General features: G+C 60.0%; 1 protein-coding gene across 4 annotated transcripts; it reads right to left on the reverse strand.

Annotated features, from left to right (window-relative positions):
- Window positions 1-3,122: 3,122 nt before the first annotated feature.
- On the reverse strand, window positions 3,123-16,675 carry PRODH (proline dehydrogenase 1). Of its 4 annotated transcripts, XM_069031203.1 has the most exons (14): window positions 16,389-16,675; window positions 15,642-15,829; window positions 8,811-8,845; window positions 8,355-8,504; window positions 8,157-8,221; window positions 7,672-7,788; window positions 7,442-7,521; window positions 7,094-7,175; window positions 6,682-6,774; window positions 6,443-6,589; window positions 6,116-6,291; window positions 5,937-6,035; window positions 5,451-5,539; window positions 3,123-4,084 (listed from the first exon to the last, which is right to left on the reverse strand). In XM_069031203.1, exons 2-14 carry the CDS (start codon window positions 15,776-15,778, stop codon window positions 3,903-3,905), a joined length of 1,452 nt encoding a protein of 483 aa, XP_068887304.1. In that variant the 5' UTR covers window positions 15,779-15,829; window positions 16,389-16,675; the 3' UTR covers window positions 3,123-3,902. The 4 variants fall into 4 exon arrangements, with proteins under 4 accessions (XP_068887304.1, XP_068887306.1, XP_068887307.1 ...); XM_069031205.1 differs by lacking the exons at window positions 15,642-15,829; window positions 16,389-16,675 and adding an exon at window positions 9,547-11,508; XM_069031206.1 differs by lacking the exons at window positions 15,642-15,829; window positions 16,389-16,675 and adding an exon at window positions 9,021-9,536.
- Window positions 16,676-19,761: the final 3,086 nt, after the last annotated feature.

Raw genomic sequence — 19,761 nt, forward strand, 5'->3', positions numbered from 1 at the left:
CAGCAGCGCTGAATGGGCCAGGGCTTCCTTGGCCACCACCCTGTGCCAGCTGGATTTTCAGCTTAATGGTCACTGCAAGAGATGCCTCAAGCTTCTTTGAGGTCCCAGGACACCTGATAACAGTATGGGGGAAGCGTGGATGGGGACACCCCAGCCATCTCCCTTAAGGAAGTGCAAATCCAGCTGAACAGCTGCATGTATCCCTGAGGAACACTGATGGCTTGCACAGAGCTGGGGAAGGTGTATGGACAGTGCATCTCCCAAAGAGCTGCCTCTGAGGGCCACATATCTCCAGGGATCTCCTGTGGATGTGGAGCCTCCATCCCAGTAGGCATGAGTTGGGGACCATCCTTCTGGAGAGGATCAGGGGGTTCTGAGCACCTTGGGATCTGTGCACCAAGCAGAGAATAAATGCATTTGATGGGTTCTCTCCATCTTCAGTATTTGCAGTACCGATGTGCATGAAGGCTTCTCTCCTGCTCAGACAGGTGACTTGCAATGGAAAGTCCCTGGTGGTCTTACCAGTGGGAATGTGACCATTGGGTAGCACCCCCTCTCCTCCCCCTTTTTTCCCGGCACATTCCATGTGTTTGGCAGCAGCACCAAGAAGTAGCATCCCTTGCCCATCTCCCCCTGCCTCCACATCCCTGTCCCCCCTGCCCCATCCTGCTCACAGGCGCAGGAATGTGAAGACCATAGGGGCACAAATTGCTCCCTTGGGATGACTCACCTCAGGCTGAGGTCAGCATCCTTTCTGCTGGGGAAAGTGGAATGGGGAGGGTCAGCTCCAAAGTTAGGCAGAAATCTGGGTTTGGTGGTGGTGCCTCCCCTGGCAGCTGTGCCCACCTCGAGCTATAGCCTCACTCAGGCTGTTTCCATAGCTAGGATTCCCTTCCTATCCTGCTCTCTTCATCCCCCTGCGTTGTGCTGAGCAGCCCTTGTCCTCTGCTGTCCCGGTCACAATGAGCCAGGGCAGGATCACACTGCCTCACCTTCACTATGCTGGTGCTTTGTGTGAGGATGTGAAAGTTTTTGGATGGTTTTTTTGGCTTCCATAAACTTAACTTCTCTTTCTCTTGGCCAGCAGGCAGCGCATCGCGACTGCTCCGTTTCTACCAGTGTAACCCAGGCAGAGCAGGGACTGGGCTGTAGCCAGGGAGATAAGCTCGTCCCTCAGAAGATGCTGCCAGCTGGCATAAGAGGCTGGAGATGCTGAGGATGCTGTGGGGAAGAGGCGGAGGGAGGTTTCACAGTGCTCTGGGCTGGCTGGTGCTGCCAGGGCCTGGAGCATTGCACAGCCCACAGGTAGCACCCACCACTCCCTCCTCTCCCACTGGCCCCAGCCAGGCTGTTGTCCATGCAGAGCTTGGCCCATGCTTTCCATCACACCACTATTTGCAGTTCCCATTTCAGACCCTGCCAGGTGCCTGTCTCCTCTCTTTCTGTGTTTTGGAAAACACTACAGAAGACAGAAACCCTAGCACTGCAGTATTTCTGAACACAAAACTAAGTAAAAAGATGCTGTTTTGTCAATGGTTCAAAAATCCCCATGGCTGCTTCAGTGGGCAGGACTGCACAGTGGGGCACGGGGAGCCCTACAATATGATGTACTTGTCACCATCCTGACTGTGCCCAGGCTGTCAGGATGGTTGCTGCAAGGATATGGCTCTTTCCCCTTCCAGCTCCCCCCCGCTGCAGCAGCAGCCTCGCAAGCAGGAAGGCTGCAGCACAGGGTCCTACAGACAGCGCCATTCTGTGCCTTCTCTTCCTTCAGGACAAGCAGAAAACAGCAGCAAAAGCTAAGACTGAGCAGGGTGGGGAAAACCTGGGACATGGGAGGGTTGGTTGGGACAGAAATAAAAGAGGCAGTTGCTGTTTTCTTGCTGAGCATGGATACAGCTATGCCAGGGGAGGGTTAGGTTGGATATCAGGGAAAGGTCCTTCCCCCAGAGGGTGCTGGGCACTGCCCAGGCTCCCCAGGGAATGGGCACGGCCCCGAGGCTGCCAGAGCTCCAGGAGCGTTTGGCCAGCGCTGCCAGGGATGCCCAGGGTGGGGTTGTTGGGGTGTCTGTGCAGGGCCAGGAGCTGGGCTGGATGATCCCTGTGGGTCCCTCCCAGCTGAGGACATTCTGCGAAAGGTTGTGGGGAACCAGGGATCTGGGGGTTTCAAGGGCATCCTGTGCCTTGGGTGTTCAGGAGGCAGCACCTGCAGCCCTGCACAGCCCCTGCAAACAGCTGCACACAACACCACCGACCCTGCGAAGCTGTCCTTCTTTCCTAGAAAGAGGGCTGGGGAAAGGATTAACTGCAAAACAGAGGGTCAAGAGAGGCTTCTCCTGCCCTACTGCACAGATGTCCGGGGGTCTTTGCAGAAGCTCACAATGGGTAACAGCTGCTCCTGCATCAGCCAGCCCTGGATGCAGCTGCAGCAGCAGAGCTCAGGCCCTGGGGCAGCAGGGTACTCTGTGCCACTGTCACAGCATCCTGCACGGGCTGGAGAGGCAGCCCAGGGCCTAGAGCATCTCCCATCTTCCCTTAAGTTCCAGGAGCCCAGCTGCTGCCTGCACCAGTGCTGTTCTGGTCCCATGCTCCAGCAAGGCTCCCTGCTCCCCTCCAGCTTTTTTTAAGGCAGAAGAGTCTCAGCTAGAGAAAAGGCAGGAGGTGAACAGCTCTGGAAAGCCGAAACATCACCCCTTTGGTGTGGGTGGCTCACCAAGTAGAAGGACTGACCCAGGAGAAAAGGACACTGCAACAGCTCCAGGCAGGGAATCCCAGAGATGCCTGTGGTCCTGCAGAGCCCAGGAAAAAGTGCCCCTAATTTGAGGTGTGAAAGCCTGCAGGGTGCATGTCCCCCAAAAGCAAGTCTGAAGGTGGGGAGAGGCTCTCCCATGCTACCACTCCCTCCTCTGCAGGTAGGGGGATGCCCCAGGGCTCCCAGCTCCCCCCAAACCCATCACAGGCAGCTCCACAGCTTCTCCAGTCCCTGTCCCAAGAAGTTTGGCCTGACTCCTTTCCCCAAGCCCTGGCTTAGGCCAAAGCGTGCAGCATTAACCCCCCTTTGAGACCACGGCAGTGCCTGAGGACATGTGGCTGCCCAATAACAGAGAGAGAGAGAGACAGGAGCAGGAACAGTTGAGATTTAATAATTTCCATTCTCTGCAAATCCAGTGTACAGCAGAGACAAGCTGTGGTCCAGCTCCTGGTGCTCCCACTGCCCCTGGTCCATCATTAGAGCCAGGGACTGTGGGCAGGGCAGGAATGGTACAGGGATGGGCCCAGCCCGCTCCCCTCACCCCTCCTGCTCCATCGGATGTGTGCCTGAGGATGGACAACCCCAGGCAGCTTATCCCAGCGGGATGGGGGAGAGCCTGGACCTGCCCAGCTCTGGTCAGTGCAAAGCCAGTCAGCAGGCAGGTAGTGGCTGCCTGGGACAGGAAACAGGGGCTGATCCCACCCCTTCAAAGGTCGGGTTGAGGCAAAGCTCCAACCCTGGCAGAGGCTGGAGGAGCTTCTGGCTGAGGCCAGCTTGTCCCCAAGTCACCCAGCCCACCTGGACCTGAGCCCATGGGCACAAGGCAAGTGGATAAATCACGCTGTGCAATCCTGCCAGGGAAAAAAACCCCAGGACAGTGTTCATCAAGGCATGGGGCGGGCTGGCAGGAGAGCCCCAGCATGTCCCCCGGGACAGCTCGAGAAGCTGTGGGATGGTAGAGGGACATGCGTGGGGCAGTGCCAGCTGGGGTGAACCCAGAGGCCACTGGAAGATGTGAGTGGTTCAACAGCAACAAGGACACTTCTCTCCCAGGGCAAAGGGGGCTGGGGGAGCTGCAGCAGAACTGGGATGGGGAATGGTGACAGTGGTTCAGGCTGAAGGCACAGGAGCCCCGGGGCTGGGGCTGAGGTCAGTGGCTGAAGAGGTTTCCTGTGAGGAGACGCCTCTTGACCTCTTTCCAGAGCAGGTCCCGCTCGCGGTTCGCCCGCTGCATGAAGCCCCTGTTCTCCTGGGCCCGGCGGGACAGGTAAGGCAGCACCTCGTTCACCGGCCCGTAGGGCACGTACTTGTAGACGGGGAAGCCAGCCTGGCCTGCAGGGAGAGAGGCTGCGGGTCAGGGAAGTGCCGAGAGAGCAAAAAAATGTGGAAAGATGAAAAAAGAAGGTAAAAATGGAGGAAGAAAGTGAAAAAATGGGATAAGGGAAATAGGAGGAAGATACATGAAAAGGGGAAAAAAGGGGGGAAGGGGGAAGAAGGGACAGGAAGGGGGAGGAAGGGACAGGAAGGGGGAGGAAAAAGGAGGAGAAGAAGGGGATAAAAGAGGGAAGAAAAAGGGGTGAGGGAAAAAGGGGTGAGGAAAAAAGGGGTGAAGAAAAAAAGGGGGGTGAAGAAAAAAAGGGGGGTGAAGAAAAAAAGGGGGGTGAAGAAAAAAAGGGGGGGTGAAGAAAAAAAGGGGGGCGAAGAAAAAAAGGGGGGCGAAAGAGAAAAAAGCCACCCGCCCTTCCCTGCCTGCTCTCCCATGCCCCTGAGGCTGTGCCGATGGAGCGGGTGTGGATGTGCAGGAGGCTGTGGCTGGGCACGGGGAGGGGGATCCAGCGGTGGAGCCTGGTCGGGGGAGCAGCCATGCATCTCTCCCAGCTCAGCACCGGGAGCTTGGGAAAGGGCCAGAGGGAGCGGGCCAAGGTCACCAGGAGCCCTGGGAATGTCAGCAGCCGGGGCTGGGCCAGCTCAAGGAGCGTTCAACCAGAAACATCAAGTTAACACATTTTTCCAGCATGACCGGAGGAGGCTGCAGACGGGCGGCCAAGCCCTGCTTCCGAGAGAAATCCAGGACAGAGCAGCATCTGCGCTGGACAACTGCCCAGTTTGCCTCCTGCTGCTCTGCTGGCCTTGGGACTCTGCTCTGGACACTGGTGTGGGCAGGGGGATCAGTCCCTGACTTGGGCTGGGTACCTGGACCCTTGTGTGTCCCTCTGTTCAGGCCCCTGGCAGTGCTGTTTTGCTGCCTGGGCTGGTGCCTGAGGACAAGGTCACACAAGAGGCTGGTGCCATCCTGTTAGCAGAGAGCTCAGGACTTGGTGTGCACCTCCCATGGAGCCAAGGGACACCCCCAGGCCAAGGAGGTACAAGAGAGGGTTTCTGTCTGCCAGGACCAGTCTCTGCCCCACCCTGGGGCACCCTGATCTCTGCTCAGACTCCAAAGTGGGAACGTCTCTGCCCAGCCACTATGGGCTCATGGAACTCCAGGAGAGAGATGTGACTCTTCACTTATATCCTCATCTTCATCTTCCCCAAACCCCACACAGGGGTCACAGCACTCCCCATAGCAAGGCACTGTGCTCAGCCAGTCCTGCTCTATGACAGGCCTTCCTCCCTTCCCTAGACCCCACAGCAGCTGTTCAGGGGTCCCGGTGGGGCTGGAGCACCTCTGCCAAGCCCCCCCACTCCCATCACTCACCCAGGGGGAAGGTGATCTGGTCACACATGCCCAGCAGCTGCCCGAAGCACACCTTCTTGTCCGAGGGATGGATCCCCAGCTCCATCATCCTGCAAAACAAGCCTCAGCATAGGGAGAGAGCAGACACAGCAGAGTTCACCAGGGCAGTGTGTCCCACCAGAGGACTGGAGATCATCTCCAAATAGGACAGCATGGCACTGACCATGTCCCAGATGGATGCTGGGATGTAGAGCTTGAAGGATTTGTTTTTACAACAGCCTCTGGGTTGGGGATGGGACAAGTTCTGCAGCCACTGGGGCCACCATGCTGTACCCCAGCTCCAAGCCCCATCTAAAGCCCTGAGCACCAGGTGGGAGCCAGGATCCCCCCAGGTAAGCTCAGGGGGGACCTGACAAACCACAGCACATCTCCCTGCAGCTCTGCTGGGCCCCCACATTCCTCAAGCCCCTTGTCCCTGCCTCACCACGGTGCCTGCCCAGCACCCACCTGCGCAGGGTGAACTTCACTGTGTCCTCATTGTGAGATGCCACCATCACGCTGGCTTTCCGGCTATGCTTAATCTCCTCCAGGACATAGTCCAGGCACCTGTAAGGCAAGATGGGCCTCTGGTGAGGCCTCTTCCCACTGGGGCAGCAGGGAGCAGTGTGGCTGGGGTTGTCCCCTACCTGTGGTACATCTCGTTAGTCTTCTCATAGTTTGGGTTGATGGGATCCTCATAGCCCATCTGAGCCGCCCTCTCCCTCTCCTGCTCCATGTAGGCACCACGCACCAGCTTGGTGCCAAAGTGCCAGCCCTCCCGGCGCGACAGCTCCACGTCCCCTGTCACGTTGTTGTAAGCCTCCTGTGACCAGGTGGAAGAGATGGCACTAGGTCATTGCTCCAGTGCCACCCCTGACTGTGCCTCAGCAGCTGTGCCATTGCACTGCCACGGCTTCAGGAGCTGAGGTCTCCAGCCATCTGCACCAGCAGGCACTGGGAGATGCCTGCCTCACCTTCAGGTAGCACTGGTAGGTGTTGTAGATGATGGGCTGGCTCCTGTTGAAGCGGCGCTGCATCTCCACGGTGAGGCGGCTGATGGCTGGCTGGAAGTAGCTCTGCTCCGCGTCCACCATCAGCCTCACACCCTTCTCCATGGCTCTCTGGGGGGTGAATGACCCACAGGCTGGGTTCATAGGGCTGCCTGCTCCATGTGTCCCCCTCTGTGGCTCCCTCAGCCCCAGGGCCCCCTCACCTTAGCGAGGACATCCATGCGTTGCAGCACCCGCTTCATCTGCAGCTCCTCCTCCTCGCTGAAGCGTGACAGCAGAGGCTCCAGCTGCCCAGTCTGAAACAAGAACAGCTTTGTGGCACCCTGCCTGCACCCAGCTCTGCCCATGGGGGACACAAATGCCCCTGGAGGGAGCCCATCCCCAGGACTGCTGCCCCACCCCAGCCCCCCAGCTCCCACCAGCCAGCATGGCGTGACAGGGTGCCCACTCACCCTGCCAGCCAGGTGGTTGTGCACTGTGGTCACAGTGTGGCTGAGCTCTGCAGCCACCAGCACTGCAGCCATCAGCATTTACTAGGAAGAGCATGAGACCCTCACCCTGCTTCCACAAACACTCTGTGGGACCACTTTGGGGGTGGCAAAGGTGGGTACCCACCTTCCTATTGGGGATGAGCAGAGGCCTGGAGAGCTTGGTGCGGCTGTCGAACAGGCTGTTCCAGTCCAGCAGGTCCACAGTGCTGGGAGCAGAGAGCCAGGTCCTTGCTGGTGTCTTGCAAAGGCAGGGGGCTCTCTATCAGCTCCCAACCCCCACCAGCAAGGAGGATACATGACACGTGCCACCCTGACCTGTCTTGCCACCTCCACCCAAACTTCCCCTGTGCTCCATTGCTGTGCTGAGGCAGTGCTGGCTTTTGGAGACCTCCCACTGCTGCTGGCCCAGGGACAGGAACAAAGTCCCACAGTGTCCCCACCCTGCAGCACCCCCAGCTCCCAGGCAGCTTACCCGCTTGTGCCCACGTTCTTGCCCGTGAACCACTGCTGGCTCTCTGCCTTGCTCACAATGCCGAGGTTGGCCAGTGACTCCTGCCACCGAAAGGAGTGTCAGGGGCTACAGGGGTTTGTCTGCTTGAGGTGTCACAGCTCAGGGCTGCTCTGGCACCTCTGTGTCCATGGCCACCTCCAGCAGTGTGTCCCTGCAGCACAGCCTCCTCCCACAGGCATCACCTGCCTCACCTGCAGCTTCTCCACCTCCAGCTTTGTGTCCAGCACTGCCCACCTGGCCTGGCCCTGCTCTGCGGCCATTTGGTGGAAGAACCTCCGCCACTTCACCAGCACCTCTGAGAACCGCACCTGTGGGGACAGAGCTCCAGGTGAGACACCCAGGTTGGAGCCTCCTGTCCTGCCAGGGCTTTGCAAGATCACTCACACCCAGCCCGAGGCAGATGCTGACCCCAGAGAAGGGCACCTTGGCCAAACCAAGCAATACAGACCTCACACACCCCCCTTCATGTTGGGACCTTTAAACTTCTAAGCTCTTGATGTCTCCCCAAAAGTTGAGGCAGGGTCTCCAGGGGTCTTGGGCTCACAGGGGAGTCGGCTGTTGGTTCCCACTCCTCTCTGCCATTACTAGAGATGCCACCTGGCACCTGACCCAGCAGAAGCATCATCTGTGGCCCTGGCTCTGCCCCACCACACCCAGTCACAGCTCTGGCACTCACCAGGAACTGGGGTCTGGCCAGCGCTGTCAGCTTGATGGCAGAGAAGCCGTCCTCTGAGCTGCCACCTGGATGGAGCCACAAGGACAGAGTCAGCCTAACAGTCAGCCCTTGGGCAGGAGGGATACAGTGGTGGTGGGACTGAGGGATCCTGGCAGTCCCCAGCACAGTGGGGCTGTCCAGGACACATGGAGCACTCACTTGAGGCATCAATGCAGTGGAGAAAAGTCTCCATGTGCTGGTCACACTTGGCCTCATCAGCATAGAAATAGGTGTGGGCACCGGTGACTCCACCATGGTGATCCCCAAATCCCTGACGGGCTCGGTAATGCTTCTCCCTTTGTTCTGCTCCTGGGGTGGAAAAGGATGGAGATGGGCCATGCCCCACCAAGCTCCTATGGCCTCCCCAGGAGCTTTCAGTGTGGGTGAAGGGGAGAGAGGCTCCAGCTTGGACCTCAGAAGAGCCCCCAGCGCTGACAAGGGCCCTGCTTGCTCTGGGCCTGAGCAGAGGCTGAGTCTTTGCTGAGGGGCAGGACTGGGCCAGGAACCACATTGTTCTTCATTCAGCTCATTTTTTGAGGCTGTGGTACCTGGGTCCTTCCCCCACAACACCAGGCCTGCAGTGCCTGGACCTCCAGGCTATCTCCTGTCACTCACCTCCCATCTCCTTCTCGGCTGCAGAGGTGCGGGAGCTAAGAAGAGAAACAGGGAAGATAAGGGCCAGGTCAGCAACCCCCTGCAACCCTACACTGATGGACAGGGAAGCTCTGAGGCTCCTGTGCTGCCATCCTGGTGCTGGACCCTGCTGTTCCCTTGACATCCCATTGCTGATGGGATCCAACTGGCAGGTCAGATGGCTAAACCCACCTGTGGAAGGGTACAGGGCTTCATCATCCATCCAGAGAAGACTTGGGAGCCCTGAGGCAGCACAGTGAGGATGGCCTGTCCCAGGGTTCAGAGCTGCCGTCCAACAGCCCACCCCATGGCAAGGACAAGGTCAGTCCTGTGGGCTGGCATGCTCCATCTCCAACCTGCTCACGGTCCTTGCTGGGGTGACACCAAGCCTCAACCCACTGCCTCCTCATCTTCATGGCACCAGCAGCCAGACCATGAAGCACGGAGCTTCTCCAGACCCCGAGCACATCAAGCCGAGGGTGCCCTACTACTCCACACTCCTCTGTGCCTTGGCTTCAGCCAACAACTCACAAACAACGTCTCATTTTCAACTCCAGCTGACCTCAGATGTCATTTTAAGCCCAAACTCTCTGCCACGGAGATAACAGGGCTCTGACAGCCTGGGGGATGCTGGCCAAGTCACAAGATCCTTTCTGAGCTTGAGTAGCTAAGCCTTCTTGCTGGCACCCTAAACCCAGCCACAGACCCAGGGTCTCACCTGGAACAGGGCCAGCCCCTGGAGAGCAGCTCTGGGTGGCAGCAGAGCCATCTCCTCCAGGAGGTCTCTGCCTTGGCATCACTGTCCCCAAAGTGGCTGTGCCCAATGGGGAAGAAGCACAGTGCGAGGGAAGCAGCAAAGCCACCCATCTGGAGCCAGCAGGCCTGGACAAGAGAGCAGAGAGGCACGTGGCACGGTCCCAGGACATGTTCTCCCACATGGAAACCCTGTGACAGGGATTAGGGGCTGCTGGAAGCATAAACAACCAGAAACAAGCTGTTCCCTCTGGCCCCCTGGAGCCAGGAACAGCCCCACATTGCTCAAAGTGCCACAAAGCCTGGGGTGAGCCAGGGCAGGAGCAGCTGGAGCTCATGGGGGGCAGCAGGCACCATGTCTAGCAGGCTCTGCTCCCTGATTTTACTCGCCTGAGGACAGGGAAAGCAGCTTTCTGTCCCTGAATACAGAGGGTGGAGGAAAGGAAGGAGATCATACACTCAGAAACGGTATTTGTCAGCAAAGCCCTTGCTAGGTGGAAGCTCCTTTTGAAGCAGGCGGCGTGGCATAGGGGACAGCTTCAGCTGAACACTGCTGTGATGTGAGGACACACAGAGACATGGGTCCTGCAGGCAGGGGACAGCTCTGAGCCCAAGGCACACCTTGGGCACAAGATCCGAGGCGCTGGGGACAAGTGGCTGGAATGAAGGCACACAGCTCAATTAGCAAACGGCACCCTTGGAGTTGGAGTGTTTTATGTTCCTGAAGACAAACACACCCTTCCCAGCAGCATTCCTGCTGCATGACTGCACCAGGCATTCCTTCACCCTCTAGGGGGGGTATTCAAAGCAGTGCCATGGTGCTTTGTTCTTCTGCATCAAGCAAAATAAAGGAAGCTCCTTCCAGCTGAAGAAATAACTTAGTCCTGGATATCAGCTGCTCACTTTGCAATATTAATCTTGGCCAGCAAAGCCATTCCCTCACCCACCAAGTGCCACTGAACCAGGCTTATACCTGACCATCCCTTCTGTAAACCCACAGCAAGTCTCTCAGAGCAGGTCCCATCTCCAGGTGCTGTCCAGATGCTCCTGGCAGGCTGTATCCAGAAAGGAACAACCTCAAGGTTAAGCTCAGGGCCTGGGAGCTCACACTCGCCTAAAGCAGGTTGTGACGATTTGCTGGATGGCTGGGAAGGGTAATCCGGCTGACATAGCAGATGGAGCTTTCAGGAAGTTTTACATCAGGCTAAGCAAACCAGTTCAGGAGGAGCACAAAGGTGCCACTACCAGAAATAATCCCTTTGGCCCTGGAGGTTACCTGGAGGATGCCAGCAGCACAGCATGTTTGCTTTGCTCAGCAGCAAATGGGTCTGGCAAAGGGGCTGAGGGACCAGGGAGAAGCTGTCCTTGAATTACCACATCCATGGAAAAGACTCATGGTTACATGAAGTCCATTTTGGAGCTATCGGTGCTTAAAATCCAACGGGTAGGAATAAAGCAAAGCTCTTGGCAGAACAGACCTTCAACCTGCTCCATGCAGGAGTTGTCAGCACACACCAGCCCAGGACCACTACAGGACTGCCCTGGAGAGCTTCAAGCTAAATAGAAGCTGCCCTATGATCCTAGGGACGTGCTGACAGAGTACTGGGCAGGGGGGGCAGCAGCACTGGGAGCAGGAGGAGAAGGGGAGGTGGCAGCTCTGAGAGCAGGATTGGCCAGGCTGGACAGTGATCCCACACTGGGGCAGGTGACAGATATCCACACAAGGAATTTCTAGAGGAAGCCAAGTCCACACTCTGCATGGCAGAGCCTGAAAAGCATCTGACAATGCTTGGGGCAGGATTGTCCCTCCCCTGTGTCAGCACAACCCCAACCCACCTGCAGTCTTGGGGTGGGCCAGCAATGGCCCCAAGGCTGCCAGGAGGCTACAACCACCTCCACTGTGGGGGAGCTCTCTGTTTCACCCCACGGGTACAAGAAGCCCCTGCCCAGTGCTGCCTCTCCACCCCCCACCCAGGGCTGTACCCACCCCGAAGCCCCCAGCCCTCTGCTGCCTGCAGGACACTTATTTTCCAGCCGTGTCACCATGACCTGGCAGCAGCCTTCAGCACGTGGCTGAGACCTCCTGGGACAAGCTGGCAGAGTCCTGGACGCCAGCCTGAGCAGGGCAGGCAGGGGCCTGCGGCAGGCAGGATAAGCCAGTTCTTGCCCACATTGCATTGTTGTTCCCAGCCTGAAAGGCTGTGGAAAAGGTGCCACAGCCCATTGCTGGGGCAAAAAGGGCATTTCCCTGCCATTATCTCTGGCTTGCTCCAGAAGAACAACAGGAGATGACACCAAGATGCCACAACACCCACTGACTGCTGTGGTTTGTTCCTCTGCTTCCTGGCAGCACAATCCCAAAGCATTCACCAAAGGGAGGGGGACAGCTCCAGAGTCCAGCAGCCATGAACCCAGGACTGCCCACCCCTCTCAACCATGTGCAGCCCAACTGAGCACCAGCCCTGGCAGAAGCACTGAGAATTTGGGATTTTGCCCCAAACAGAGCCAAGGAGGACACAGAGTGATGGCTGGCAAGGGACACGGTTCAACATAACCCTTCCAGTGCCACCCCGGGCTTTGTCCTTGTTCATAGAATTATAGAACAGCCTGAGGTGGAAGGGACCCATGAGGACATGAAGTCCCACTCCTAGCCCTGCAAAGGACAACAATCCACCCTGTGCTTGATTGTCCAAACACTCCTTGAGCTCTGGCAGCCTTGGGACCGTGATCTTTCCCTGGCGAGCCTGTTCAGTGCCCAACCATCCTCTGGGTGAAGACCCTTTTCCTGATATCCAGGCAAATCCCACTGGGGCTTGGGCAGGGATGCATTGGGAACTCTCTTGGAAGTGAATGGCCCACACAGCACAGGCAGAACTCACCTAGCAAGGAGTACCACACGTGCAAATCGCAAATCTATAGCAGGGGGGGAGCAGCACAGCCCAGCCAGCTCACAAACCACTGCAGGCACCCATCAGCAGGAGGGATACAGGTGCAGGTGGAGCCTGTCTGAAAGTCTTCTATGGTCGCCCACAGGAAAGCCCTTGGCCCAGCACAGCCAGGCATGGAGGGCAGCAGTGCCAGCCTGGCAGCACCGGTGCTGCCGGCTCAGCCCCATGGGAATGCCGAATACTGTGCCCGGACCAGGGCTGTGTGTCCAGGGGAGAAACACCTGCCTACACACCTTCAAAACAGCCACACCCCTGCCAGGCATCAGCGGGGTGTTTTGAAGCTTTTCTAGAAAAAACCGAAAGTTTGCAGCCCACTCTGGGACGGCTCAGCCTGCGTCCCCCCGCACAGCTCCCGTGCCCGCGCTGCCCCCACCAGTGCCTGCTCCCATCACGGACGCACAGACCCTTCACTCCCGCGGATGTCTGGCAGCGGCAGCAGCAGCGAGGGGCAGTGGCACCCGCCATGGCACATGGGGGTGCCCGATAAGCAGTGCCCGGGTGTGGACCAGAGATAAGGCTCCCAGCGGCAGCACCTACATCACCACCCTGGCTCACATCCCACTCGCGAACCACCCTAAAAAAGCCATTTCCACTGTGTTTTTAACACCACGTGACAAGCATGTGACACCCAGACGGTGTCCCCAGCTGCCCACAGGGACTGCCGCGTGCAGCCTTGCCCGGGGGACGCCGCATCCCCAGCCCGTGTCCTCCGGAAGGGCCACCCTTGTCGTGGGTGGGGGGATACCGCCCACCCCCGTGACCGTGGGGCGCCGGCCAGCGGCCCATCGATCCGGAGAGCGGAGCTGCCCGGAACTGGAGCCTGAATAATGGAAAGTTACCGGCAGCTTTGGGCTGGTGCCAGCTCTTGGCAGAGGGCGGGAGGCAGTGAAAGCTGCCCGGGACTGGGGAACAGTGCGGGAACGGGGGGCACCACCCCAGCTTGAGACGGGTGGAAATGGTGAAGGGTGGAAGTCGTGGAATCATGGAATTGCTAAGATTGGAAAAGAGCTCCAAGATCATTGAGCCCACCAAAATGTGGGGGGCAGCATCCCAGTGTTTGTAAGGTGGGGGATGGAGGCGGCAGGAATGGGGGGCAGCATCCCAATGGGGGGGGGAAGGGGGACTTCAGGTGTGACAGCAACGCACTGTGTGCAGAGGGGTGGGGGGGACACACAGCACCCCGGGAGGGTTAGGGAAAATAGGACGTGGCTGGCAGCACCTCAGAGGGAAGGGGGGTCAGCATCCCACAGGAGATGGAGGATAGAGGCGGGAACCCCCTCAGGGTGTGCAGGAGGGTTCCGGGTGTACAGCACTGCCGGGGAGGGGTTGCACTCCCGTGTGTGCAAGGGAATAAATGGGGACAGAGGCGGTGCAGCAGACAGGGGTGCAGCACCCGGTATGTGCAGAGGGGCGGGGGGGGGGGGGCGATACAGCCCAGTGGGGGCCCAGCACCCCCGTGTACAGGACACAGCCCCCGCCGTGTGCGGGGCACTGCCACTCCGTGTTCTGGGCACTGCCATCCCCTGCCGTGTTCTGGGCACTGCCATCCCCGTGTTCTGGGCTCTGCCACCCCCGTGATCTGGGCTCTGCCATCCCCTGCCATGTTCTGGGCTCTGCCATCTCCGTGTTCTGGGCTCTGCCATCCCCTGCCGTGTTCTGGGCTCTGCCATCCCCTGCCGTGTTCTGGGCTCTGCCACCCCCGTGTTCTGGGCACTGCCATCCCCTGCCATGTTCTGGGCTCTGCCATCTCCGTGTTCTGGGCACTGCCATCCCCTGCCATGTTCTGGGCTCTGCCATCTCCGTGTTCTGGGCTCTGCCATCCCCTGCCGTGTTCTGGGCTCTGCCACCCCCGTGTTCTGGGCACTGCCATCCCCTGCCATGTTCTGGGCTCTGCCATCCCCGTGTTCTGGGCTCTGCCACCCCCGTGTTCTGGGCTCTGCCATCTCCGTGTTCCGGGCTCTGCCATCCCCTGCCATGTTCTGGGCTCTGCCATCCCCGTGTTCTGGGCACTGCCATCTCCGTGTTCTGGGCACTGCCATCCCCTGCCGTGTTCTGGGCACTGCCATCCCCGTGTTCTGGGCACTGCCATCCCCTGCCGTGTTCTGGGCACTGCCATCCCCGTGTTCTGGGCTCTGCCATCCCCGTGTTCTGGGCTCTGCCATCCCCTGCCGTGTTCTGGGCACTGCCATCTCCCTGTTCTGGGCTCTGCCATCCCCGTGTTCTGGGCACTGCCATCCCCTGCCATGTTCTGGGCTCTGCCATCCCCGTGTTCTGGGCTCTGCCACCCCCGTGTTCTGGGCTCTGCCATCTCCGTGTTCTGGGCACTGCCATCCCCTGCCGTGTTCTGGGCACTGCCATCCCCTGCCGTGTTCTGGGCACTGCCATCTCCGTGTTCTGGGCACTGCCATCCCCGTGTTCTGGGCACTGCCATCCCCTGCCGTGTTCTGGGCACTGCCATCCCCGTGTTCTGGGCTCTGCCATCCCCTGCCGTGTTCTGGGCTCTGCCATCCCCGTGTTCTGGGCTCTGCCACCCCCGTGTTCTGGGCTCTGCCATCTCCGTGTTCTGGGCACTGCCATCCCCGTGTTCTGGGCACTGCCATCCCCTGCCGTGTTCTGGGCACTGCCATCCCCGTGTTCTGGGCTCTGCCATCCCCTGCCGTGTTCTGGGCTCTGCCACCCCCGTGTTCTGGGCTCTGCCATCTCCGTGTTCTGGGCACTGCCATCCCCTGCCGTGTTCTGGGCACTGCCATCCCCGTGTTCTGGGCTCTGCCATCCCCTGCCGTGTTCTGGGCTCTGCCACCCCCGTGTTCTGGGCTCTGCCACCCCCGTGTTCTGGGCTCTGCCATCTCCGTGTTCTGGGCACTGCCATCCCCGTGTTCTGGGCTCTGCCATCTCCGTGTTCTGGGCACTGCCATCCCCTGCCGTGTTCTGGGCTCTGCCATCCCCTGCCGTGCGCGGACCATGGGCGGCAGCATGGGGGGGGGGGGGGGCGAGGCCGTGACGCAAGCGGTCCCGCAGCCAATGGGAGCGGGGGGCTGGGCGGGCGCAGCCAATGGCAGCGCGGCCAGGGGCCGCCCCCGGCCCGCCCGCAGCGCCGCGGTCCCGCACTCACCGCCCGTCGCCCAGGTCCTCCTCCACGCTGTAATCCAGCACGGCGCCCACGCCGAAGGCCTGGTTCCGCCGCAGCAGCGGCTTGATGGCCTCCTGGTCCTCCCCGGCCACGAACTGCCCGTAGAACGTCATCTTCATCAGCCGCTCGAACAGCGTCTGCCCCAGCACCCGCTGGCACAACTGCAGCAGCTGCGGGACAGCGGCGGCTCAGCACCCGTCCCGCACCGGCATCCCCGGAGGAAAAGTCCCCACGACCTAGGACTGGCATCCCCCAAAACGGGCACACCCCGGGCCGGGACCGAGAGCTCCCCAACACGCTCACCCCCAGTCCGAGACTTCCCCCGGAAGGGGAATGACACGTCCCGAAATGGGCACCCCCAGGGTGAGAGCCCCCCGAGCCTAGGGCCGGCACCGCCCGGAGTGACAGTATCCCTGGCACGCACCAACATCCTGCAAAACAGGCACTCCCCCGTGACGAAAGATTCCCCCATTTGGAGCAGTTACCCCTGTAGCGACAGAACCCCCATCCCGCACCGACACGTCCGGAAGGGGCACTCCCCATCCCGGGACTCGCAGTCCCAAAATGGGACTCCCCGGAGCAAGAAGCCTCTCCAGAAGGGGAACGACACCTGCCGGAGCGGGCCGCCCCTGAGCGAAAGCCCCGCCGGCCCAGAGCCGGTAACCCCCCAAGCGGGGGCAAGCCCCGCCCCGGAGAATCCCCCCAAGTTGGACCCCTTCCTCCACCCACCTCCCGGTTGTGCTGCACCAGCGGCTCCACGGCGCACAGCCCCAGCACCACCAGCCCCCGCAGCAGCTCCGCGCTGCTTTTGCTGCGAAACGCCTCGCGCGCGTCCCCGAAATCCACGGCGGGCGGCGGCGGGCTCCGCTCCGCGCCCCGCGGGGGAGGGGGCGGCCCCGGCCGGGGTCCCGTGCCCGCCGCCGCCGGGGAGGACCCGCGGGGGGCGGCGGCGGGCGCGGAGCGCGGGCGGCTCGGAGGATCGCACCGGCGAACGGCGGCGCGGAGCACCCGGGCGGCGCTCGGGAGAGCCATGGGCACGGCGGGGCCGCCGCCCGTCGCCGCCTTAAGTACGGCCCGCGCGGGACCGCCCCCGGGCCTCCAGCTCCGCTGCCCCGCTCCGCCCCGCCTTTGGCTCCGCTCTGCTGCCACCGGAACCGGTACCGCGCTCCGGCACTGCCCCGGCACCGGGACGGGGACCGGGACCGGGACTGCGACTGATTCTGGGATCGGCACGGCAGCGGGACTGGGAATGGGACTGGCACTGGCACCGAGACAGGCATCAGCACCGCCACGGGGATGGGAACTGGGACTGATTCCAGGACAGGCACCGACACGAGGACAGGGACCGGCAGCGGGACTGGGAACGGGTCCCGGCACTGGAACCGAAAACGGAAGCGGCACCAGGACTCGGACCTGGACAGGGACCGGGACCAGCACCGGCACCGAGACTGGCACTGGGACCGGAACTACGGTCGGGACCGGGACTGCGACCAAGACCGACACTGGGATAGGGACCGGGTCGGGGATACGAACCGGGACTGGCACCGTCACCGAGGCCAGCTCCAGGACTGGAGCCACCCTGCCCAGTGCCCCCCGCTCCCGCAGCCCCCTGGCCGCTGCCTTCCCCATTCCTATCTCCTTGACGCAGCCGGTCCCGGGGACACCTCCCTCCCCGGAAGCCCCAGGAAGGGCCTGGAGGGGCAGGTGCGGCTCGAGGGGAGCCCTGGGTGGGGCCTGAAGGGAACTCTCTTCCTTGGAGTAGTGGTGGGAGCAGGGCAAAAAGAGCCTTATGCCTTTGGAGGAGCCCTTGGGAAAATGATGAAGGTCCCAAGGGAACTTTGAAGTGGTCCCTGAAGGGGACCTGTGGGGAGCACCAGGGCCAACCCTGCAGAGCCAAGGGGCTACTGACTGCTCAGGGCAGCCCCAGAGAGGGCCCAAGGATGCCTCAAAGGGTTCTTGTTCCCTCGTAGCCATCCTTGGGGCAGGCTGTGGTATATCCAGCCTATGGAGCTGGAAAAACTTGGGGAGGGGATCCCAGACCTGCGGGACCTATCATGGGAGAGATGTTTCAAGCTCCTGCACTTGCTTCTCCTGATGTGTGCATGAACAGTTTGGGGGTTTCAGCTGGATCCTTGCTCATTTGGTCGGGGTCCATGGGTACTTGGGGTGCTTGAGGCAGCAGACTTGGCTCCCTCGTCATGGGCTGGGGCTGTTTGCCTTCGCCTGCTTCGTCTGGGGCTGGCAGGACCTCGGGATCTTCCCAGGCGGGACGAGTGCCTGTCCTGCTCCTAGCAGGGGTTTGCCTGAGCTATTCCTCCCCGGCGCACCCAGTGCTGAGCTCCAGAGATCGCCGAGCACCTCCCTGACACCCCGCGGCCAGAAACGCTCACGAGTCTTGGCCTGGGAGATCAGGTACTTCCCTTCCTTTTCGCAGGATTGTTTCACAGCAGCATCACAGCCGCATCCTTTCTCTGTGCCCGTGCCCCTTCTCTGTGCCCTCATCCCTTCTCTGTGCCCACATCCTCTCTCTGTGACCATGTTCCTTCTCCATGCCCATCTCTCCAGTCCTGTTTCCATGATGACGCCGGGCTGATGCAGAGCTGTCCAAATTCAGTTCCTCAGTGACATCTTGTGCTGGGAATGCTCAGCGCAGGCAGGAGATGGGAAAATTAGTTCCTGCAATTGTTTTTTCCTGCCCTCCCTAACACTGACATTGCTGTAACCAACAGTGAAACCACGGGGATTCCCTGAGCTCATTTGTAAGGTTTTCTTTGGGAACATCCTGTCCTTCCACAGAGACAGCTGGAGACAGGGGCATTGCCTCTGACAGAGCTGGGTACAAAGCTCTGGAAAAGCATCCACTTCCTTCAAAACATTCCCTGTGCTGTGCTAACTCTTTTGTGCCATTTAGAGATAATAATAATTCACCTGAAGCTCCTTGCCGTGATGAGACTGCACATACGAATTCTTGGGCTGCAGTTCAAACCTTGTTTCTCATCCAGTTGTCACAGAGAAAATTCCCTTCAAAGGCTCTAAATGGCACCAGTCACCCCTGGGAAACACTCGCCTGGTCCTAGCAGGGAAAGTTTCCAAGCGCTGCCTGCTGTGCCAGCAGAGCTGCAGCCCTGCAGCATCCGGCTGGGACTGAGAGCTTGTGGTGCAAAACCAGGTCTGAGTTTCTGAAGAAACTTTATTCTCAGACCCAAACTCAGAGATGAAATGTAAAAAAGCCACTTTTTGGTGGAAGTGAAATCTGATGGGGCTTCTCTCAGGATGGTTGTACCTGAAGCAGAGGAAATCCCTGAGCTGGCAGCCCTGCCAGTGGTGGGGAGACTGACAAGGGATGCTCCAGGCTGCTGTGGGGATTGTGCCAAGCCCTCCTGGGTCACCGTGGCCTTGCAGAGCACTGACACCCCAGCTCCCAATCCCCTTTGGCTGTGACATAATGCCCTCGAGGCTGCTGTCCCTGTCCCCAGCATGCCCAGGCAGGTGCTGCTGGCACAGAGGGGCTGATCCCTGCTCACAGTGGCTCAGTCCAGCCCATGGCTAGAACACACACCACGGACACAACCATACTGCTGTATCCCACACAGGGAACATGGCCCAGGCCGGATAACACACATCCAAGTGCTTCCATGGGCACTTTTGGCCGCACCAGCGATGGGAATAAATCCAGGAGAAGCTGTTATGGATGGCTTGAGAAGCTGTAGAATGTGAAGAAACATTTGAATGTGAGACAAATAGGCGAGGAGGGAATTTGGCACAGGAGGAGATGCAGTTTAGAAGGGGAGGACACGCCATGCATATTTCATGGGCCAGCCCTCAGCAGAGGCCTCATGGCAAGGAGTAACAGCAACTGCTTCCAGCATCTGGGAAGGAGAGCTGTGGGATGATTGCTCCTCCTGCCTCATGGCAGAAGTGGGCAGGGGCACAGGACCTGGAAGCTGCTGGCTGTGCTCCCCCAGTGTGGGATCAGCCTTCCTCACCCTCCTCTTCCTCCAACCCAGTGCCAGGCTAGGGGCAATTCTGCCCCATCCTTGGAGCTGGGGCTCTGTCCTCACTGTCCCACAGCACTGTGAGCCCTCCAGGCCTGCTGCCCCAG

The sequence above is a fragment of the Aphelocoma coerulescens genome, chromosome 15 (genome assembly GCF_041296385.1).
Source record: "Aphelocoma coerulescens isolate FSJ_1873_10779 chromosome 15, UR_Acoe_1.0, whole genome shotgun sequence".
Taxonomy (NCBI): domain Eukaryota; kingdom Metazoa; phylum Chordata; class Aves; order Passeriformes; family Corvidae; genus Aphelocoma; species Aphelocoma coerulescens.